The 25,643-nt window shown below is 36.5% G+C and overlaps 1 protein-coding gene across 1 annotated transcript in view; it reads right to left on the reverse strand.

Annotated features, from left to right (window-relative positions):
* The window catches only part of TAG1 (membrane bound O-acyl transferase (MBOAT) family protein), a 157,239-nt gene that overhangs the window by 65,450 nt on the left and 66,146 nt on the right, over nt 1–25,643 (reverse strand). Inside the window, exons 6-7 of the mRNA XM_089819530.1 lie at nt 18,263–18,386; nt 18,003–18,098 (exon numbers count right to left, since the gene is read on the reverse strand). Coding sequence (XP_089675656.1) covers nt 18,003–18,098; nt 18,263–18,386 — 220 coding nt within the window. The remainder of the gene's footprint in view (nt 1–18,002; nt 18,099–18,262; nt 18,387–25,643) is intronic.

Consider the following 25,643-nt stretch of genomic DNA (forward strand, 5'->3'; position numbering starts at 1 on the left):
TCCAACTCCTATACGAATTGAAATCGGGAACCATATTTGGATTGATCCAATGACAAGCCACAGTAGTCAATTCACCACTACCATCCTGTGACCAAGATTCACTGTTAGGAGTTGTACCAGAATCCAATATTTTGAAATCAAAATCATCCTCTTCATTGCAATCAAAAGGAGTTCCCTTGTTTATCACAAAAAGGGGATTATTGGAAGTCCAATCCACATCTACTTCAAACAAAGGATTGTCTACAAACTGAATGTGATCTGAAGTTTTGGTACTTGATCGTTTGGGGCAGCTATCCAAGTCATATGTTTGCTGAATGCTATCAAGTTTATCAATTACTTCTTGGAAAAATTGCTGCCTCACTTTACCCTCATGTTCCCAAGAGTGATTCGTGATCCTAATCTGATTGGTTGCTTCCTGAAGAGGAATCCAAGCATCATCTAATGCTTCACAAGTATACTTAAGCTCTCTATTGAGCTCCATAATCTCGTTTCTTCCTTTATTCGATTGATCAATATGTATTTCAGCAACCTCAAGAATATGATCCCTGTCGGACAACAAACATAAATAATTTGATTTCATAGTTTCGAGATCTGTTTTGATCACCTGCAAATTAGCAACAAGCCAATCTCCTTCCAATCCCTTTTGAACTTTCTTGTAGAAATCCTCAACCATCTTGTGAGTGTTGTCATAACGTACCATAGACACAACAACTATGTCTTCACTAACCTTCAACTGGTTCTTTAAGGTATGCATTTCATTATTGTTATGTTGAAGCAGTTCATTGTCTTGCAATGTCATCTTAGATTGTTCCTCTAAATTCATGTCATGGGTATCATAAATATATGGTTCATCATACAAAGATTCCAATCTATTATTACTTCATGTGCAACCGACCTCATCAACCTGCTTGTCAAAGCTAACCTCCAAATCACCAATGTAAAAACTTGCACCCTATGTAACATCTTCTACGTGATCGCGAGAAGGCTGCAAATCAATGATAGTTGATTGTTCTTTTTCAAGATCCTTTATTTGATGATTTTGGTCTGCTGGAAATTCTTCATACAGATTTTTGGTCTTTTGCAAAGAGATCCTAAACCAATTCCAAATACTTTCTTTTCGCGATATCAGTCTTATTTTGCTGCTCTGGGTGAAAATCCATATAATCATTGAACGGTAAGTCATTCTGAACTTGGGTAGGAAGTTTTTGATACTCTTTGTAATTGTTGAATATTTTTGTTCTTATATTTGTTGATCGAGGCACCCACGGTCTAGAATATTCAACTCTTTCTTCAAGATTTCTATAACCCATGAAGGGTTGCCTATTGACTTTCGTTTCATCGTTTTTGTAATTACTCATAGAGACATCTTGCACGAGAAATTCATTCGAATAATCTGACACTAGTGGCTGAAAAGGAACTAATTCCTTTATCATTGACTGCTCAGGAAGTTTTAATAGTTGATGCTTTTCTTTTCCTACCTTCCCTACTTTATCACCATCATCACATTGCTGCAAACTTCTGCCATCTTTGTGAGTAAATGCATATGTGACATTTGTGGCTGCCAATAAAATTGAAATATTTGACAAATTTTCTCTTGCCAACAATACATGTGCACCCTGCAATTTTGGCTCGTGTTTGGTTAATGACTTTGCAATCCTACTTGGTGCCCACATAGAATCCATCCGAGCATCATCCTCATTTTGATTCTTTGTCTATAGAAAAACACTTTCTCTTGGATTTGGCATTTAGATAGAAGAGTGGATTCCATTGTTTATAGAACCAAACTTAATTTGGGTGGATGCCGACTCCTATTGTTGCAATACCTTTGTTCCCTCATCAACATCAGAGGTAATTCCTCCAATCATATTTCCAATAAATGTCTCAGTGTCAGAAGAATCAATAGATGCTTTGGTTGTAAATTCCAAGCTGCTATGTAATGGACTTAGTTTTGAACTCATCATACCCTCAGACTGCCTTCTAACTGTGGTTCCATGGGTAGTTGGACTGCTATTGGCTACTCTTGTTTTAGGCCGTGCAAAAATAACAAACAAGGTTGCCACTATAGCATAATCATGCTTCTCGAGTGTTCTATCTGCACCTTCATTATGTTGATGATTCAACAAGCTGCCTAAAGTGGGTAGTATTTCAATAGAGTTTCTTTGATATGTTTCCACACCTGTATCAAGCACTATAACTTCTGTAATCAATATGCATGTTTCAAATCATAAGACCATTGCCATGTTGAATACATACAGCCTCAGTAGACATACAGTTCCAGATTATCTTATCAGAACTTCTAATCTATTTTCTTTCACAAGCAACACAACATCTATGTCATTCACAATTCACCTTTTTGCTACATTTTTAAACAACTGTATTCCCATATATCTGATGCAACAACAGTATCTCAATTTTTAATTCTTTCCTTCACATAATTTTGTTTATGATACTCTCGCACTAATAATGCCTTCATCCATTGGGAATATCATTCAACACTCAGTTCATCTATCCTTCCGCATGGCCCTTCCAGCAAGTAGAAATTCGGTAGCCTAATGCTTCCAAATAGAGGGCAAAGAATGCTCATTTGTAAAAATGCACAGACTATATTGAAATCCCAACTGTGTATCAAAACCTATTTTAAAATTTATACTCCGTCCAATTTAAAGTGGAAGTCATGAAATGTATTCCATTCGCATGATTATGAGTCTTTACTTGAGATGTGTCATTGTACAAAGCACCGTTATTCTTGACCAACAATAGACACCATTGATAAGTTTCTTTATCGGTTACTTTCTCGGCAGAGATGTTACTTTTCTCCCCATAACTTCCTCAGAAATGATAACATCTGGTCAATGTAATGCCCAACATGTATTTACCCATTCCACATAACATTAAGGTTCACTTGTAAACTAAACTCTGCATTGTGGTCTTCATGATATCCAACACTGAAACATTCGGCTATACATAGAAGGAGATTTGACATCTCCAAATTCTCCTAAACTACAGTCTCACAACCCACATCTCGACAAACTGTTGCCATTCCCGGATATTCCAAATAGAGAGTCGGCTTCACTGTCGAATTTGCCTATACATTTGTTTGCGTGTTCACTAGAAACTCCTGTTAAAACATTAAATTGGCTCATTAGCATTTCACCATAATAAGGTTCTCATCGAAAGTTCCACACCAAATGATACTCCACATGGAAGACCAAATAGTCATACTCTAATGTCTTTAATTCTGACAATACCTCTGTTACAAGAACAATGAATTCAAAGAATTTAATAGCAATGATAATATCGTTCCCATAATGCCGTATCGACTCCAAAAAGGCTCCTGTTAATTTGCAAGATTGGCAAATTTTGAGACATGCACATTTCTCTATTACCAACCAGCATTACTTCCCGAACTTCTTGAATTACTACTTTGAAACAAAATTGCCATTCTCCTCCCAGTTTAATCACTCTTGAGCTAGGAAAGGATTCTCGAACGTGTGATGACTAGGAATTCTGCACAAACATGTAATGGATATGATTCGATACCACTGTAAGAATCCTCGTTTTCAACAATGTTAGATGTCGTAATTGAGGTTTGGTTATGCTGTTGTGCTTGCTCCATGTCTACGTCCAATCACCATTCTATATTCTACCAAATGTTGCCTATAGTATGCTCGGCCCAGCTGCCACAAATCTAGTGTGAGTGGTTGCCTGCACTCCTACACGTTTGATTATGACACGGGAGTCCTGCCTTACCAATGCCACTGCCCGCACTACCTGAGGTCACAGGGCTCTAACCCAACACAACACTAATTGCTATTGCTCCCGTCTTTGGCAAATGCCTCCATGATGTATATCAGAATGTCCACATAGATGTTTCCAATTGCTACAACTGCCAACTGAACTCGCGATGAACTTTCACAGTGCAAATCAACTTCACTAGGTCGTACCTGTTGCAGTCACTATCCGGATGTACGTGATAGGTATTTTAACAATTCCTTCCCAAGATGAATCTTCTAGAACCAGCTGGGGCTAGGTCCAACTCTTCCACTTGCTATTAAGGGTTTGCATCCTTAAAGCAACCGGTCCCATTTAAGCAACCACCTTTCGAAACAATATCTTAATATTTTTTCATGTGACAATTCCCAAAATTCTACCCAAGTAATTATGCAATCCATTATTATTAAACCTCACAAGCTGACACTACTGAAATGTCCCAAACAAATATTTACTCGAATTTTCCCTCAATATATATTCAAATCTTAAACATAGGCAGATGTATTATGAACAATAGAAACCAGTAGATATTCCAAAATATTCAGGATTCAAGCATATGAAAAAGCATTACGAATCAACAGTATAAAATCTATAAGCTCTCATATAATTCCTCAAGACATGTTATTGCATTATACAACAACATTACAATAACTAGCATTCAAAATCCAATCCTAAACACAATTTTACAGTTAGATTGGTACACTAAGAGAAGAACCTGTAAGCGCATACGAGACACCTGAAGTGACGTCTCCACGGACAATGGGTTTGTGTCCACTGTCTATAGGTACAAGGGGCTACATCCTCACATTGGCTAAAAGCTGAAGCTTTCTGAATAACTCTCGCAAGAGAGAACTGAAATCTGTATCATAAATCAAGCATACCAAATGAAAGAGTCTCTTCTCCTTTTATCCTCACAACTATGACTCTTCGATTCCCCTCCTTGCTTTTCGTCTTATCTCTCCTTGTCATCTTTAGCCCACTTTGAATATTAAATTGACCTTTTATATTGTGAGTCCACACTTTCATGTAATCAATTTTAATATCATATAAATGTGTCCTTTAATTTTTCTAATGTCCCAAAAAAGGGACATTAAAGGCCTTCTCATGATTGCCAATCCTTAATGAAATTTTAAAATTGGATGATCAAAAATTTCAACTCCTTCCCAAGTGGCATCTCCTACAGGTAGACCTTTCCATATAACTTGTTAAGGTTGTAGCTTCAGTCAGATTGATTCGATCTGAGATACATTATTGTTATTGGTAAATCATCATTTCCTATATATACTTATCCATGTTAAATTATATATATTATTGTATATATATATAAAATGATGATTAAACCATAAAAACATGTCTCTTCATGAGACATGTCTCCTCCTCTCATATTTATATGAGATTCAAATCTGCATTCGAAACACACCTATAACAATGACAATGCTTAGTAGATTTGTAGAGATCCTTTCAACTAACATGGTATCAGAGCCATGTTGTATATGTAGAAAAGAAAATGAAAAATCACAGAAATAAGTTATATAAATAGACAAATATGAAGGATAGAGCCCAAATCATTAGGGATAAATAACTATACTACTTCAGCGAATCAGAAGGAAGTTTTCAATTATCAAAACGCATGATGTCAGGGACTTGAATTTGCAAGAGTGTTGGGAGTGATACACTCTCCCGAGGGACGACAAAGCACTGATGAAACTAGTCCAGCGAATGATGAGAAGCTTCATATTATCTGGTTCAAACAAAGACAGAGTGCAGGTGACAATGAGAAAGAGCACTGATCAAGGCCAAAACAGTGGGGTCATTCTTTGCACTGCCACTTCTCTTTGGCTTCCCATTCCTCCAAAGTCATGACTTTGATTTATTCGTAGACAAACTGATGAGAGTCAAGTGGGATGTGTTGTCGATAGGGGGAACATAGTGCAAGAGCAAAACAAAAAATTCAAAACTTTGTGACAATCTTGTCAAGGTGAATGAGCTAACAGGCAACCACGGAAGAATTTGCAATCTAGTCCTGATCAACAAATGCGTTACGAAGTCTATTAACAAATTCAGTCAAAATGAGAAACAGATCATCACATTGGTTGCCCAAGTTTATCTCGCCACTCAATTGGGAAATGTGTGTGGCCTTCAAGATGACATGTTGAATGGAAACCGTGCATGAATAGGTGGAAGTTGTGCATCAAACAGTGGTAACTCTAGATGGAGTGGTGGAAACTGGGCAACAAACTCTAGTGGAACCCATGCAATAAGGGATAAATAATTTTAAAATGCAACATGGAGAGTAAATTATTACATTTGAGTTATTAGCTTCATTGTTAAACTAACATCTCCGCACTTTCGAATTCTCTTTGATGATACAATCAAATATTATAAAAGGTTAATACCTATGGTGCACCAATATAAAATGAATCAGTGACACTTCTCTATAAAGGCATGACAACTAAAACACTCCAGATGGATTATAATCAGTGCACATGAGAAGGTGTACATCTGTGATACAGTAATGGAAGACCTGCATCAATCTTTAACAAAGATTTATATCAATGTGTTTATCGCAGAACACCTATTCTATCAAGGATCATGATATCAGACTAATCATTTAACGTAGTAATACATTTAGTTCATATTCAGCTAATAGCAATATCCTAGTGATCGAAACATTCATTCAGTATTTGACATCTACTTAGAATCTCAAAAGCAAATAATGAAACATATAGTATAAACTGTGTGTATCTCAGATGTGTGATGCAACAACATGATGGCACAATAAATATAGAACTTCTTTACTCAATCATATAGAAGAAAAACAACTGAGACCCTGTGTTCATATGATGACAGAAGTACTCAATAACTATAGGAACACATAGTGCTGAACAAGACATTCTAACAAATTTACTCAACACAGCTCAAAGTTGTCTTGGGACCCACACATGCCCCAACTGTCACGAGACAAGTTGTCTTTAGTATTTAGTCATGTAGACACCTTCAACTTATTCCAACTAGAATTTTGGGCAATACCAATTCGATTTGTTTCGCATGAAAAATTCCTACTGGTACTAGTCAATGACAGATTGCATTTGTTATTATCTGTAATATCTCTATATTTGAATAACTTGAAGTTAGAGAATAACTGACTTGAAATTAATCATGAATTGATGATTAGTATAAATGTTCTTCAATATCTCAGATTAAGTCAATCAATGTTGAATTAATGAGCCGTACGGCAAAAAATCACAGTATTATATGGTTGACTCACAACATAAGAAGTCATTACTTTTGGTGATATATCGGAATTTTTCTAGAGATAGATTCTCTCCCATACTCTTAGAAGCCACTAATACCTAGTGATCATTGAATGGGCAATTGAAGTCATAGAGGATTATAGCAGACCACAACCATTATTGAAGGTTCAAAAAGTATTGCAAAGTTCTATTGTTGAGTCACATTGATAAATACAATGATGTTATGGCAACTCTCAATAGCAATAAATCTCATTGATGACCCCTGCAAGAATATTCCTTTAGTCGTGAGTAGTCTCAGAATCAAACATTGCTTAATAGACACCAATCTGAGCATACTATTGTCAACCTGATTATTGGGTGATAAGGAGCTTTTCATCATAAGCATTATAAGTAACTAACATAGGCAATCATACATCTACACTGAGTCATCATTCTTCAATGTGTATAAAGGAGATCAGTTCCTGCATTCCTTTGTTGTGCCCTACCATGATGAGCAAAGATCACATTCTAGAGTATATTTAGTGGTGGAACGAGCATGAGATATAAAGGACTATTAACAAATATAACGAGAATATAGTTCGAAAGGAACGAAGAAAATAATTTACTAAACATCAGCTCCAACTAAACATGTAGGCTACAATATTTGTGAAGTATTACATGTTGAGCTAGTATTGATAGAGGGTCGAAATAAATCGAAGGCATTCCCTATACATCCACTGCAAACTCAACACCTGGTGGCACATAACCAATGTATGGACACAAGTGATATGTTCTAGCCATCTAGTACGAGCGATGTCAGAGATGAAGTTTTCCATGCATGACATAATGCAACAATTGTTCAAACGATAAAAGAGTGGGAATTTTAAATTGTGGCGGGGATAATAACCAATGTTTCATTCCCACCTGAATCAACTTTAAAGGGGAGATGTTCCATTCTCAATTGTCTATAAACCTGCATGTGCAAATAAGTACTCTTATCTTTGAGTATCATATTTATCTACTTATCGTAGTCTCTCTCATATTTGTAATTCTATACATACTAGAAGATTTATCTACTTTGATCTTTTTTCTTTATGTCTAAGGATATTCTTGTAGGAAATGAAGGCTGGTACTTTACACATGCTACCAATTTATTGTGTAGGCTCAATCTTATGACAGCAGCTCGAAAGAAGCTTTGATCTAGAATTCATTAGTCATCTAATGATCAGACTAGATAAAGTAAGGCTCTCGAAGAGAATATTCTTAATGATTGAGCTTATGAGTATTCTTCCATTAAGAGGGAGTCTGACACTTCTTCAAGGTAACGCAGAAACTTAGAAGATTGATACTTAGAGGGAGTCTAGACATACATGTGTGTGACTCCATGATTTTGATGGGCCTACTCTTGTCTACATAATGAGGAAGTAATGACTTATCACCAGAAAGTCAGGAAGATTGATATCAGATTCAGAGGGAGCTCGACAGGCATCCTTAGGCGAAGAGATCTCTGAGGGAGTAACTAGAGGACTTGACTTCTCACGATTGTTGTTCAAAGATAGAATTTAAATTGTGATCTCTTCTCTATAAGGGAAAAGTTCGAAGTGAAATTCCTTGTAATGCATTCTTCTCTATGCGAGAGAATTAAGGAGAAAGCCCTTATACCACCCTCTGTCTTGGTTTACGGTGGTTACTATTTCGCATATGATATGTAATGAAAGGTTACAATCTTTCATTGACATATATAAACAAAAGGTAACCATTGAAAGGTGATGATCTTATAAATGGTAGACATGTTATCATGACAAATTTCATTAAGCTTTTGTCCTAGAGTGTTGGAAGTCATGATAACAAATGTATCATGATCAAACTTCATTAAGTTGTTGTCCCAAAGTGTCAGTGATCATGATACTTCTCATGATAGAGACCATGACATTGTGATTTCTTGTTAAGTTGTTGTCTCAGAGTGCTAGAAATCAGATAACTCATATCCTTCTAGGATATAACATATTCTTTTGGTAGGTGTCAAGGATTTGATGCCAGTGCACATACCATAAGAATATACATATGATTGATATTTCTTGTTGAATCATACTTTGGATTATATTGAAAAATAACAACTAAGTTGATGGATTTATGGTGATATCCTTAAATATGCCATTCCAAGAATATCATACCGAAATGATATCTCTACATATACTTGAGAGCATAATGTGTTCTACAAATCCTCCTCTAGCTAAGAGGGAGTGTTAAGGTTGTAGCTTCAGTCAGAATGATTTGAGCTAAGATACATTATTGTTAATGGTAAATCATCATTTCCTATATATACTTATCCATGTTAAATACTATATATTATAGTATATAATATATAGTATATTATATATATATATATATATATATATAAAATTTTTGTTAATATATTATTATTTATTAAATGATGATTAAACCATGGAGACATGTCTCTTCCTCTCACATTTATATGAAATTCAAATCTGCATTTGGAACACACCTATAACAATGGCAATGCTTAGTACATTTTCAGAGTTCATTTCAATTGACATAACCAAATACTGAAAAATAGCCTTACTCTTCACCACTTTTCCTACATATCAAGGATGGATTTGGGCTTCAAAATTAACTTGCCTTCCTCATGAGCAAGTGCAGTTTTAAACATGAAGTAGACCAATGTCCCAATATCTTTTTCAAGTGAGATACATGGAAGGCATTATGGAGTTAGCTATTTTTTTGACAATTCCAATACCAAAGCAACCTCTCCAATCCTTCTTAAAATCTTGTATGGTTCACAGGATCCAGGTTTGAGTTTCTCAATTCCACTTACTTTCTTTGATGATTGCTTATAAATTTATATGGTTGTCACCTTAGAAAAACTAAGTCCCCAACATCAAATGTCCTTTCAATGCTTTGTCAACCAGCATATATCTAATGATGATTTTGTGCTTGTTGCAAATTATCTCCAAGTACATTCATATTGTCTACGTTTTGTTGCACAATTTTTATAGCTCCTGCTATGCATATTCTAGTGAGCATTAAATCTCCAAATGAAGTTGCCTCATACCCACACAAAGCCTTGAAAGGACTTATTCCTATTGACATATAATGGGTGTTGTTATAACAATATTCCTGCATTTTCTGTCCAAGAACATAGTTTCTTAGGTCTACTTCCAACCATTTGTTGCAATTTTTTTTCTATCCATCAATTAGTGGATGGTCACTTGTACTGGAGTTCTATTCTTGCTAATCTGAAGAGTTCTTGCCCGAACAAGCCAAGGAATCGCTTGTCCCTATCCTTAAAGATATTTCCAAGCAAACCATGTCATTCAAAAAATTCTTTGAAGAAAACATTGGCTACTTAAGGAGCTACTTGGATATTGCAATGAAATGTGCATACATGATTGGGCGGTCCACCACAATGTATATACAATTTTTGTCTCGTACCTTGGGAAGTCTTGTTCTAAAATTCATAGAAATACTTTATCATTATTGGTTAGGTATGGGTAGGGGTTGAAGGAGGCATGCTAGAAATTTTTGTTTGTTGTCATTTTACAAATACTAACAATAGCATTATTTGAAAAGCAAGCTCTCATCTAAACATAGACCAAATTAATATAACTAAAAATTAAGCCTAAATGATCATTAACTAAGGTTCTAAAATAACAAGATAAATATAGCAAGAACCTAAGATAGTAAAAATATTCTATCAACTACCTTGCAGATCACTGTACATGTCTTGTGGTCATAAACCCTTCAGCACATTCTGCTACTATTAGGAGTAGCCCAAAAAAAGGAAGGTTGTCCCCTTCTTCAGAATTGTTTTCAACAACAGACAAGAGCCTAGCATTAAGATGCCATAGAGATGAGTCTATCATGAACCCTCCAAAAATATGGAAAAACTCTAACTAGAAAGTATCCACAAAATGTCCAACTTAGTATTAGATAACAGAACTGTCCTTCCTTGGAGATAGAGATACACATTGATAACAACTGCTGCAACTCTGCGAAAAATCAACAAACCCTCCAAAATGTTGCAAATGAATAGGATGCCCCAAAACAGGCTGCAAGATACCATGACTTCAAGTTCTCAAAACAACATTTTTTTTGGGAAAAAGGATAAACCCCTAAAATAGGAAACCCTGATAAAAATACCACGAGAACTTCATGACTTACAGAAACCAAAAACAATTTTGGAGAATTGACCAAAACCAAACACAATTTTGATGTGAAAAATCGATCAAAACCAAAAAAAGAATTCGAGATGCGGAATGGAGAATATAAAACAAATAACTTTTTGGGAAAAAAATATTAAAATCTACAAAATAATTTTTGAGGAAAAATATTAAAACCCTCACATAAGATGATATGATTCGAATGCATAGTAGGAAAACTCCTCATTTGAATGCAAAGCATTTGGGGCTTCTTGTTGAGACCTTTCTAGTGAAGATCTCGCTGTTACCAACCATTTCTTGCAATCTTTCTTAATGTGATCAAAGTTGTGACAATAATTGCACTAAGCACTCTTTTTCTTTTAAGATGTTAGAGGGTTACTTGAGCCTTTCTGTTGGGAGAGTTGAGGTTTACCTATCTTCTTGTCTGAGGCTTGTGCTGGGAAGACCACCTATTCATAAGAGGAGGAAGTTACATGACCTCCAAATTGTTGCTTCCATTTGTCTTGCTACAGGAGCTTGTTGCAAAGATCAAAGAATGTTAGAGCAACATTAGAAGTGATATTGAGTATCTCTATGAAGTGCTCCTAGGATCGAAGTAGGCTTTTCAGCATGATCACTACCATATCTTCTTCCTTCATCTTGCAGCCAATAGTCTCTAGCTAGTCATGCATGTCCTTGATTTTCGTAAGATGTGCCTAGAAAGATGTCTTCTCATCCATCACGATAGAAACCGACATATTCTTTAAAAAGAAGGCTAGACTCTTATTTGATGTTTCATAAAGATCCTTTAAGATGTCCTTGATCTCTTTAGCTATTTTGTCGGAAGGTACCTCCATTGATCATCTATAACTGAAAGTTTGAGCAACATGACAACTTCTTGATTGCATTCATTTTATTTATCTTGATTTGTCTAAACTTGAGCAAGACGTGTCTCTGTACTCGAAACTATCTTATCAAGACAACGATATTCACATATCATCATGATGCACTGCATTCAAGTGTTGTAAATGTGGCCATTACCCCTAATTCTATTCCAACATAATGTTAGTCAAAGATGCCATCATTAAAGCAAGGGTTGTTGGTTAACCCTATGAGAGCATAAAAAACAAGGTAAATGGAACATGTAGGAAAGGCTGAAACAAATTTGTTGTTAAACCCTCGGCACGAGCTTCCTCCAATAAACACTACTCACATAGAGAAATTTTAAATTTTTTTCCTCCCATCTTTTTCAAACACAAATTATAGAAAAATAATCTCCCAAAAATATTATTTTGACATTGCATGCCGCTTTTGTGCTTCACGGCTACATTATCGAGAGATGTGTGAACCCTGAGTGGAGAGTTGGGCTTGATGAAATCCTCAATTATGCGGTGTCCGGATGGGTTTTTGTTGCAGCTTGTGGAGATTGGCTAGGTTTCCTAGGTTTCAGCCCCATACGTACCTTTTTCTTTTTCAAAGAAGCTTGCGAGACTTTCTTGAATGGGGAGCATGGGCCCTTTTAGTGGATTTCGTGTAGAATCAGTCCCTAGAGTTGGCTACTGGAATTCCCAAAAGCCAGATGAATCCAGACTTATTTTGTGATTCACCCGATGATTTATATTTTGCATTTTATACCATGTATGTTCCACGATTCCCAAGATAAGCTATGGATGCCTATCGATATGGCAATCAATGAACTGTAAGGGATATGAAAATCGAAAATTGAAAGGGCATTGCTAATTTGATCAACAATAAAGAGATAGGTATTTTATAACTATACCTTTGAATATTGATCATGAATTTTATGTAGTTAATTCATGCAATATCTTAGGAAATAGCAAATCAACTATGCTTCTAGCACTAGTTTGCTTATTTCTCTTTGGGACATAGGTTGAATCTATTACTAAACTCATTAAAACGCTTCCGGGGCAAATCAAGAAACAATGGGATGATGGGAGATTACACAAGGAATTCGATGAAGTAAGAGCTTCATGTATCTTGTAAGAAAGTCGTGCAAGCTGTAGAAATGAACAGATACGAGGACTCTATTTATAGCCATGGGATTGAGTAGATGGCACATAAAATCATTGGAGAGAACGCACCTGAACAGATTATTTTTTGTATTTAGTTTCTTCGAAGAGGAAGAAATGACATTCAAAGGGAGCTAAATTAAGAGAATTCAAGGTGACCTATCAAAGGGTTAATACACTGGAGATTAAGTCATAAAGAGAAGTATTGATGAGTTGAAGAGGGAGGACTTCCTTAGGCCAAAATAGATTCAAAGCAATCCTGTGTGGTAGATGGAGAATGGCAATCCTTTGAAGAGGATCAACAATTGGAGAAGCATTTTGGCCTCAAATGCTCATTGTTCGATCAAATATTGGAGCCAATTATAATTTATTGTGTTAATTGAAGTTATGAGAATGTTGTCCATGTTGAGGAGTCTCAACATTTGGTGGTTCTTATTATGAGCTTAACGCATTTTTCTTTGAGATGTAGCAATTTGAGGTCAAAGCCCGTATAATGCATTTTTCTTTAAGACAGAGAAATTTGAAGCAAAAGACCTTGTCATGCATTTTTCTCTGAGCTGAAAATTTGAGTTGAAAGCCCTTGTAAGGCATTTTTTCTTTTAGATAAACAAATTTGATGTGATAGCCTATGTAATGCACTTTTTTCTACGACAGAGAAATTTGAGGTCAAAGCCCTTGTTGCTCTTTCTACTCATGGGAGTAACCATAGTGAACGTCATGTTGAAAGACTCCATGACAACATTGCATTGAGTGACTCTATGATGAGAGCTTGTGTTTCTTCCACTCATGGAGTAGCCATAGTGGATGTCATGTTGAGAGACTCCATGACAACATTACATTGAGTGACTTTGTGATGTGATCTTGTGTTTATTTCACACATGGGAGTAGCCACAATGAACATCATGTTGAGTGAATTTGTAATGCTATCATGTTGAGATAATCCATGATAAAAAAAATTATTAACAAATATGGATGTATTGTGTTTGTCATTCCATGACATGACAATTTGGCATTGATATCTCTTTGCTAAGAGGGAGTGCTAATGTTTTTGTAACAAAAGGAGATATCATGTGCACTTGTGATGACTTCATCAACAAACAACTTGTGAAACAACATTCTATTTGCAACTGTTGTCCAGTTGTATGCCACAACAGTCAAATACGTAAGTGGCCTTTATTCATTATTGTCGGTCATTAAAGAAAATGAAAAATATCAACCTCTAGAACATGAAACAGTTCATTATTAAATACTGCAGCCAATAAACCATGTCAAGTCCAAATCGGCTCCTTCATGTACGATTTTGGAATTTGAAGGATTTGAATATTATCGTGTGACATGTATCATAACTATCGCTCAATCAAGAGATACTGTCAGGTAGTTGAAGCAGACGAAAAAGTTATGCAGAGTCTTCTGCCTAGTAAATGATGTGACCTTTTGAATGGCCGGTAATTCTAGGCATCGTTTTTAGAGGAATGCAATTGGGTTATTATCTAATTTGCTCTTTGTGTGCAAAGAATATTGGCTCTTTTTGTGAAGTAATTGTTGGTTATTTGTGTTAACAAATCCACTCTTCTTTGTGTGAAAAGATTATTGGTTCTTCTATTGATGTGATTTATTCTAAGATTTTTCTTAGGCAATTTGTTGTTTTAGGATCATTGTGATTCATACAATGTTGTTGCATCCTCTATGTGTATAGATGCAATTTTATTATTTTATAATGAAACTAGGGGACTCGCACCCCCTACAAAACCCCAAAGTACCCGTCCCCGAGCCATCCCTACACCAGGTACCCCCACCTCTGCTATTTCGCAACCACACTGCCACCAAGAAGGAATTTATATTTGAATTTTGATTTTTGAATGTTCTTATTCGATATGTACTATGTTACTATGTTGGATGTTTAATGGTTCTAGTCCATGTTGCAATTTTGCTATGTTCAAGTATTTCAAATTGGTATGTCATACCGAAACATCATATCATAACTAGTATTTCAAGCTCCATATGTATAGTATACAACACCCCCCTATTCTCTCGCCACTGTCCCCTCATCGTCCTGAAAGTGAGGCCCTTTGTCCCCTTGTCTCGAAAACTTGTCTCGACGTACCCCAATACTAGTGTTACATTGATATTTTATAAAGGAAATTGTGTATTCCTTATTTTTGTAAAGGATCAAGAGTCGTGAGCGATGTACTTGATATCTGTCATTATTATTCAATGAAGAATGTTTCGTGTGGCTGGGTTTCTTCCCTCGAGTGGGAGGGTTTTCCTAGGGTATCTCTGGTATTCTTTATTACAAAGTAATTGGAAAATATTTGTTTAGAAAAAAAATTTAGGGAAAAAATACGAAAACCCATTAGAACTTTTTTTTTGAGGAAAACAAATTATGAAAACCCACCAGAATTTTTGAGGGAGTCAAAACATGAGACTTGCATGGTAGAGCAGTACATGGAAGTACATGCAACCCTCAAAAAGTAGAGACCCAAAAAAATTGAAGGGTGACCCAAAAGAGAGCTTGAAACACTCAGACAAAATATGTTATTGGTTTCTGGATTGGCTAGCTTGAAAATCGAGGTACCTAGAAAAAACAGACAACCCAGTTGAAATCTAAAAAAACCCATCAAGAATCTATAAAAAAATTGATCTGGTACAGAAATTTAGGGTTTTGAACAAAAACGGTCCTGCTGCAAAAAAAATCACAAAAAATGGCAAAAATGTGGAGAAAAAATGGATGGATCTGGACAGAAATGGTTGCAGAACCGAACCAGACATTAGTGGATTCAAATCTCAAAATAGAAACCCTAGTCAGATTATAGAGAGAGTTGGAAGCAAATATGCATGTAAATAATTTCGAAAATAAAAGGTAGATAATTTCAACCAATAAATTATAATTATTTTTTAAAAAAAATTCAGAGTATTGGCTCTGATACCATATTACGAATTAATTGGAAAACATTTGCTTATTATTAACAGAGTACGAGAGGTTTATACGTACAAAAGAATAAAGCGATGTTTCTTTAAGAAACGATCATAAAGAATAGAAACATTCTATTCTAGCTAAAAGAAAGGTAAAAAAGCTAACCGATAACTATAGCCAACTAAATATTAGAAACATTCTAATATTTACAATAGATTACAAATAGATTGTCATTAACTAATAATAGACGTTAATCTATCATTGTAACATTCTTGTGTTTTGATTTATTTGTTATTTGTTGTATGCTATTATGGTCCCTAAAACCTAAAAATATATAAATAGAAAATATCTATGAATAGATTAAATGTAATGGAAGAGCTCTCAACCTACTATCTATTCTCAAACTCTATTGGTCATGACACACTTGCACGTCTTCTGTCTAGACATGATGTCAATGCAGGTTTTTTGTTTTCTTTAGTTAAATATTATGTTATTTTTCTGCGTGTTTATTTAGCTTGCTTTGTTGTTGTGTGAGGATCATAATATCATGTCCCCTATCAGGACTAAATTTATCTCACACACACATAATTTCACCGTTATTAACTGATTTTTTATTTCCTTCTATCTCATTTTGATTAGTATTAATTATATTTTATCCTCCCTTATTTCCCCCCACATAGATATCCTCCTGAAAAGATATCGAGTGCCTCTTATCCAAGTGGGGTGCCCACTGTCTTTAGTAATCAGATTGTTACACCGTTTTGTCAACTTGTATTTGCAATTATTAATTATTGAATCTCCACCCTATGACAATTCTCTTCAATACTTCTTTCCTTTTCATAAATCACACATTGGTATTACCGTTTTTGACATAGCACGGATAATTCTAACACATCCACTATATAATTAGCATTGCTTTACAGAATTTCAATGCTTTAGTTATAATTAAGGTCGTTCTTCTGAACACTCTTGTTACTGCTGGCTTGTCATTAACCACTAATTCAGATATTAATCATTGTTGTTATTTGTTACAACACTTTATGTTAATTGCTGCCAATTAATATGATTGTAATCAAATCCTCTTTTATATGCATCATATACCCCATTTTGATAATTGTATATTTCATCCTTGATATGAGATGTCCCAATCACTGTTGCTGCCTATTCATCGTGCTTTATATAAGAGTTGCACATCCTTTCTAAGACAAGACTAATTGGTAGACACAGGCTTGATGGAATGAAACACATATATATTGTTCCCGATGAAGGTAATCACTATTTATGGATGCTTCTCTCAATGTTTATAAAATCAACCCTCTAATCATTTGTATAATATGAAGTTGCCACTTATTCATATAAATCAAACATATTTTATGAAATTGTAGTGTTTGTTTCCCTCGTAATATGTTCTAATCACTTTATATTCATTTATTATTATTATTACTTTAACATTTTAATTAATTTATTATTAGTTATAATTAATCTATCTTCACAAAGGAGACGTGACACATAAGGAAGGTAGATGTCATCTTCCATGAATGTAACTCCCACCTATATTGGGGTAGTTATAGTTACACTTTTTAACTCAACTGTATTTGTCTCCTCTCTTTTCTAGTTATGTATCGACTCTTCTAGCAGATATTCATGCATACAATTGTTAGCTTTTGGTTCATGAATTTGTGTTTATCAATATTTTGTTTTAGCATATTGTGCCCATCTAACATCCTTTGAAAGCTATTTCAATTCTGTTTGTTTGTTTCCTAAATCATTTGTCACTGAAGGGTTTCAATGGCTCTTTCACCCTAGAATAGGATATTTATGCTTTTCACATATTCTAACTCGTGACTAACCCAAAAACCCAACTTCAACACAAAGAAAGAGATATGCATTATACCTGATAGCATAATGTGGGAGCAATCATAAAGTACACCAAATTCCTTAAATTGATGTTGGCTGGATAGTCCACACTAGCAGAATCCACAATCTCTGCCTGCCTCACAAGCACTTAAAACATTAGATAGGAAGAAGGAAAGAAGATGTCAGCATACAATCATACGACCATCAAAAGATTCATACAAGTACAAGCAGTTGTAATAAAATGTGAGAAGTTTACTATTCCACAATATACACTTACATTTGCATAATTTCTCATACCTTTTCACCATTTATCTTAAGAAGTCTTAGATCATGATTAGTATGTGCATAGGACACCAATTTCAGCCAAATTGTGCTTGCATATAGCATAAGTACCACACCTGATAACACTGCTGAATGACACCTGCAGATTATACAGATTTACATTGCACGTAAATTACCCAAAGAGGACACTTTCAGAAACCAGGGTCCAGCTATAATGTTTATGAAGAACAGACTAGCATCATTTGGAGATGTTATACTAGCTTTCCACCAAAGAATTAAATCTCGAAGCTGTAAAATCGAGATTCATCTAACCACAATTTCAAATTGTTATTTTTGCACATGAACATGACAATTTAGGGGAAAAAATTCAGCTTTCTGTATGATGTATGCTGAACAAGATCTATGGTATTAAACCAATGAAATCAGAGACTTCAGACAGTACAAGCAATGGCAGGAAACCTACAAAAGAAAACATGCAGAAATAATTTTTGAAACATGTATATGGACTAAGTATCTTCTGTTCCTTATCATGCATGTGGGAGATATAAGTGCATGTATATAATTATAGAATGCTTTAACATATTAAACACAGCTATATGATTTGATTCCAAAGAAAAACTATAACTGTGAAAAAGAATGAACACATCCTGAAACGTCTTCAAAAATGTTTTTGACAGAATCTAGTCCTATGCAGTACTTTAATTTGGTCATCTGATTAAGTCCTACATGGTATCATGGTACGCTTTGTGAGCTGTCTTGAAGAGAACTGCTGAGAGTACCAGTGAGACCCCTGATTAATTTGTAATTGTAGATCTGTAATTCACAAGCACAAATATAGATTTATGACAACAGTTGCAAAAGTTGATATTGCACAGATTCACACACATCTTGCAAAAGTGTGAAGACATGAAATTATATGGTTAAGATGCAGTGATTTTAATAAAGGTTTGAGGAATATATAAGATGGTATAATTCTCTTAGAATGACCTTGGGATTTTTCCTCATATGATACTAGTCATACGGTGTGGAGGGTTAAAATCTTGACACCTGTTTTCATGATATTTTCCAACAGACAACCATTCAAGTCCTATAAGATTTGTCAAAGCTTGAAAGCCCAGCTAATTGTACAGCAGTCAAATCAACCTGTTTGTATAAAACATCATTCAAGTTAACAAACATTTGTTGTGGTAGAATAGAGAATACATCATATCCAGTTATCATACACTGGTAGAATTCTACGTGCATCAAATTTGGCCAGGTGTATCAAAAGTGTACAGACAATTCAAACCACCATGTTAAAAATATTAAAATGCTTGGTGAATCAAGTGCACATATAAGCCAAATTATGCTTAAACATTCAGACCCTCATTTTAACTAGTGTGTTAGTCCTGTGTATTTCACAAAGTAGTTGAGTTTCAGGGTTGAAGACCAGTTTTGCTCCACGCAGCATGGCAGTTTAGACTTGTCATGGCAAAATTGACAGTTCCAGATGAAACACAAGTTTTTGGCAATTTTCACTTCTATAAATTACATGTTAAAATCTTTTGAAGAACTATTAGCATAGTCCTACGGGTGTATGGTAATTCAATATCTAAGGACATAAAAGGCATGTCAAAGACACTGTCTGGAGCTGATTTTCACGCAAGAGCAGACACTGTAATTAGTAGATGCAGAGCTTTGGACTTGCAAACATGATCTAGACAGAAAGTGATATTTCCCCAACTGTTTTAGTCCATCCACCCATAATGTTTTTTTAACAATTTCAGTCATTTCTGTAGGATTTTTGAGAACCAACAAGAAAATTGTGAACAACTGTGCCTTCCACAAAGATCATAAGAATGAATATTCCAACATTTTTCAGTTGTATGCTCTCTATGTACACAATGGTGGCATGTAACTAAGGTGTGTGCCACAGGTCTTTCCCAAGAAGAAATTCATGTGTTGTGTGTGAAGTCCGTGTAATGTCTTGTGCACAGTAAGTGTGCCCCAGCAGCCACATGTCTGGGGTTTATGTAATTGGGTATGGTCCCGGCACTCAGATGCTTTGGTGGAAGGGAAATGTGCCCCGTAATGCCACCCTTAACACCCTAGGTAGCTGCCCTCACCACCAAGTCGGTCGTTTGGTGTAATGGTTGGGCCTTAGTGGTATCAAAGATGAGGTCTCAAGGTCGAGACTGATGAAGCATGGTGGGCTACAATGTCCCATGCATAGGTGGTGTGCCCCAGCAGCCTTGTGTCCAGGGCCTGCGTAATTGGGGGTGGTCCCCAACCTCAAATGCTCCGATGGAAGGGAGATGTGTGCCCTATAATGCCACCCTTAATACCTTGGGTAGTCACCCTCACCACAAGGCCGGTCTTTTGGTGTAGCTGTTGGGCCTTAGTGGTATCTTTGTTTATAGCCTTATTGCCCATTTTCAATTAAAAGAAAAGGTGCAGAGAAATTAAAGCATCATTTTTATGGCTCTTACTAGATTATCAAAGAAATTGGTGAGATATCATCTGAATTGGATTTGCCTGAAGGCGACAGCATACACGATGTTTTCATGTGTCATATCTTAAAAAGGCATTGAGACAAAAGATAACAACATCAGTTGATCTACCCCGCTTGATGAGGAAGGGAAGGTGGAATTGATTCCAGAAGAAACGTTGGACATGAACGGAAATTGAGGAATAGGACTATCAAATAATATCTCATTTGATGAAGGGACCTACCTATAGAAATGCCATGTGGGAAAATGAATAGATCCTTCAAGACCCCAATTTAAGGTTGCTTGTGGGAAAGCAACATGGAGAAGGGAAGACTGTAATGTCCCTCCAAAAACCAATAATAGATGTTTATATTTGATTTATTTAATAGTAGTTTTTTTAAATATTATTTAAAACTAATATTAAATAAATAATAGATAGGTCTATTAACAATGACTTACTCTTAATAAAAACATGTTTATGCCCAATAAGTTATTCAGCATGTCATCTTTCAGGAAATCCTTTCCTGAAAAATTGCAGGGAACATGGAGTATGTGTGAAGATTTTATAAATAGTTCAAAACTTCTAAGATAAAGATATGAACCATTTCACCAGAGAGAATCTGGTCTAATTGGTTTAAGGAGATTGACAGGTTTGGAAAGGTGGTAATAAACATATTCATCCTTTCTATACGCATATGCTCAGTGGCACTATGGTGATTAGATGATGAAGTATTGACTATCAAAGATCTATATCAAAGAATAATAACACTGGCATTGCTGAGGAAGGCTGCACAAGGACTGAATGCACATCATCATCATTTGTCCTTTTCCAAACAAAGTGGATTGTCCGAAGATGAAAGCTGCGGACAATAATTTCTAAAGATGCTAAATGTAAGTGTTGTTAAGACTATTTGTAATGTCCCCTTTTAGGGTTGACCATGATTGAAGCTTATTTCATCAATCCAAATGTTCACTATAGTTATTTTAGTTATCAAATGATATTATTATTTGGATTTATGACCGAAGGTTATATATGTTATCCAAGTTGCCTAGACACCATCTATGGTCTCCCTCAAAGTTTAGAGGTCCAAGCCTATTTCATGAAGATTTACGGGATGCTGACCCCTACCCTCTATAGGCATAAGATCCATTAGATTGGATTTATACAAGCCCCTCCTTGGTAACATTTATATGATAATAAAATATTATTTCTATCATTAGTAATAATATAGAAGGAACCTCTAATCCCAATTAATTCAGCTATAAGCATAGCTCTCTATTCGCAATTAATTTTAATAATCTTGGAAGATACGCTTTTATAGCTATTCATACCCATATTAAATATTGATCATAAAAGAAATTAGTTATCCATTTGATTAGAATTATATATGTGAGTTCCCTTCACAGAAATGGGGATATAAGTGTTGTGGTCCCTACCTCCCACTTTAGTAGTGTCCACGTGGGGTAACGTAGCAAGGTAGGTTCTTAAATGAATGAAATGTTTATTTTTCCCTTGTTTAAATCTCCCCTCATGTGGGGTGTTAGAAAGTAACTGAAATAATATTTGTTTGCCACGTTTAATTGTTGAAGATTGTAGCTACAATAGAGATCTTTATCTCTAATTTTATAAAATAGAAATATGTTTGTTATGATCATTATGGTCATCTTCCGCTGAAAGAGACAATTGTGACAATATTTTAAAATGATATGTCTCATCCGTCATGTGCATGGAAATATGAAATGTTGAATATTTGGAAATATGAAGGGTCTTATTTTTGAGATTCAAAGAGACCTTCGTGTGAAAGATGAAGAGTCTTATGGAATCTATTTATGTGATTGCTTGGTATATTATAGAAAGTCAAGAGAAAGCCTTATACTATGAACATGTACTGATCAATAAAAGAGATATTTTGCTGGTGTGGCTGGGTTTTTCCCTTCAAGTGGAAGGTCTTTCCCAGGATAAATATATTGAGTCTTTTGTGTATTGTTTAGACTCTTTGATTGTATTGAGTCTTTTGTGTATTGTGTAGACTTTGTGTCTTTTGTCTTTTGTGTATTGTTTAGACTCTTTGATTAGACTTTTGGGATTAAAACTGTCGCCGGTAGAAACTGTGTTAGCCAACAGAGTGATTGTCATTGGTGTTTCTGTAGCCGACGGGATGATTGTCGTCGATGTTTCTGTAGCTGACGGGGTGATTGTCGTCGGTGTTTCTGTATTCTGTAGCCGACGGGTAAATAGTTTGTAGCGGACATAATGTTTGTGGCCGACGGACTCCTTCAGGAAGGTTCAATGGATAGTATTTATATCCCGTATGGGATCATTGTAAAGCATCTTCTATCATTAATCATTCATTTCATGAAGCATAATGTAATGTTCTGGCATATGCGAATAATATAAGGAATTCTACTATTCATGTTCCATTGTCTGTATGCATTGATTTATTTTACCCGTACGGTAAACATTTAGCGCCATTGCCCTATGAACCTGGAAGGTGGGAGGAATGAAGATTAATGCCAAATCAAATTAACAAGGATCGAAATAAGGTCAAAAGAAAAGATGGAATCCATACTGCGCAAGAAAATTTAATTCTGGCACAGCAAGCTGAACGCCGAAGGAGATTCCAGAAGATTGCCGACGGAAATTGGAGCACGAAAGAATTGTTGGAGGAAACTCGGCAGCGGGTGGAATTGGTGGAAGAAGCACGAGAGGAGTTTTTGAATTTTTGTTTGCCGAGGGAAGAGAATCCAGACAGAAGAGCATCGACTCGCATGGCTCGAAGTGCCGACGGAGCAAGAGCGTGGAGTGAACTCTTCGTCCGGGATATCCTTCCGCAAGGGACAACTTCAGAACACCCTTCTTCACCAAGGTTCGCAACTGTTGAGTTTGACAGTGTGAGAAAACAGTCCGCTGGTGTGGCAGTGCAGTCCGCCAATGTGGGAGACCAGTCTGCCGGTGTGGGAGTGCAGACTGCCAGTGTGGGAGTGAAGAGCGGTAATGTTGCAGGACCGAGCAACGCCTGTTTATAGAAACCAATTGTGATGGCGGGACTAAAAGAAAAACTGCTAAAGTTCAATGCCAATGGTACGGCTGATTCCATTCGACATTGCAAAACATGTGAAATGATCTGGAAGGCAAATGGGATAACTGATGAAGACGAATGGATGAGGCAATTTTTGGCCACCCTACGAGGCATAGCAATTGATTGGTTCACTAATACAGATCCACAAAAGCTAAACAGTTGGGATAACATTAAAAAGGAGTTTCTGGCAGAATTTAAACTGTTGCGGGATGATAATGAAATTGTACCAGACATCTTCAATACTAAGTAGGGGAAGAACGAAACCGTCCGCGTTTACGCCAGGAAATTAAAAGACTTGATAAATAAAATGGAAAGTAAGCTAGCAGACGGACTTCAGAAAAGATGGTTCGTGGAAGGCCTACACTTGAAGTTGCGGAGGAAAATGAAAATTGTGCCACTGTCGTCATATACGGAAGCTTATAACAGGGCATTGGACCTCAAAAGTGAGCTAAAGACAAAGAAGAAGACAAAGACTAGCTCATCTGATTCGGATGACGACGAGCCTGCCGGAGGTGATAGCAGCAACGATGAAGGCAACAGTAAGAAGGTTCCTGCCCTACAGAAGGACATGATCCGCATGATGAAGGAGTTTAAAAACATGCAGAAGGAGCCAAAAGGCAGTGAGCTGTGGTGCACGGAATGTAAGATCGACGGTCATACTAAAGGATCTAGTCCAAAGAACCGATTTTGTGACATTTGTCAAATCATGGGCCATTCGACAAAAGAGTGCCCCTTTAACATGAAGACAAGAGGATCTCCGCAGGTGCTTCTTACACAGGAGGCTTCCCCGTCGGGCAGTAGCGGAAATACGAATAGCGCAGGTGCCACATCCGAAGGGTACAGGAATAATAACAAAGGGCAAAATAACAACAACAATGGGAACAATAACAATAATAATGGGAGCCGAAGTCGAACCCAGTATGATGCAAACAGACAGCCGATCGTTCAATGTCGAGCATGTAATTTGTGGGGTCATTTTGCACGGGATTGTACAGCGGCAAACACACCAAAATTATTATGCAGATGGTGCGGACTCGGTGACCATGAAGATGCCAAGTGCCCAAAGTCTGGAGTAAACTTGATTGCTGTCGGCACGGATGAAGAGGAGGTTCTGGCAATTACACGGAGGCAAGCAAACCTGCTGGTGGAGGAAAAAAGAAAATTGGGGGAAGCCCAGGTAGAAATTGGAAAGGCATTGTCGATAGGGACATCTCAGTTGAAGGACATCAGCAGCACCTTGACAAGGAACTTCGCAGAACAAAACATTATACGACAGATCTTACAAATGGAGATACCGATCAAGATAAGTGACCTCCTCACAATGCCCTAGTTACGGACGGCCATTCTGAATCATACAACATTTCCGAAAGCAACAGAGGACACAAGAAGGGACAGTAGTCCAGCGACAGCAACAGACCCAATGCTGCTGGCACTCACATCCGAACGCCATCTGTCAAGATAAGTGACCTCCTCACAATGCCCTAGTTACGGACGGCCATTCTGAATCATACAACATTTCCGAAAGCAACAGAGGACACAGGAAGGGACAGTAGTCCAGCGACGGCAATAGACCCAATGCTGCTGGCACTCACATCCGAACGCCATCCGGCGGTCGTCGAGATGGGGATTTTGGGAAATGTTCTGACAAACACAATTGTCGACGGAGGGTCCGGCGTGAATGTGCTGCCGAAGGATACTTGGAAGAAGTTGGGAAAGCCGACGCTGTGGCCACCTACATTCCAGTTGCTCATGACAGACCAGCACGAGATCAAACCGTTGGGAACCTTAAGGGCGCAACCGGTAACTATTGGAATACAACCATTTTTATTGGACTTCGTGGTCATTCCA

The sequence above is a fragment of the Cupressus sempervirens genome, chromosome 1 (genome assembly GCF_028749045.1).
Source record: "Cupressus sempervirens isolate cs-2001-9-10 chromosome 1, ASM2874904v1, whole genome shotgun sequence".
Taxonomy (NCBI): Eukaryota; Viridiplantae; Streptophyta; class Pinopsida; order Cupressales; family Cupressaceae; genus Cupressus; species Cupressus sempervirens.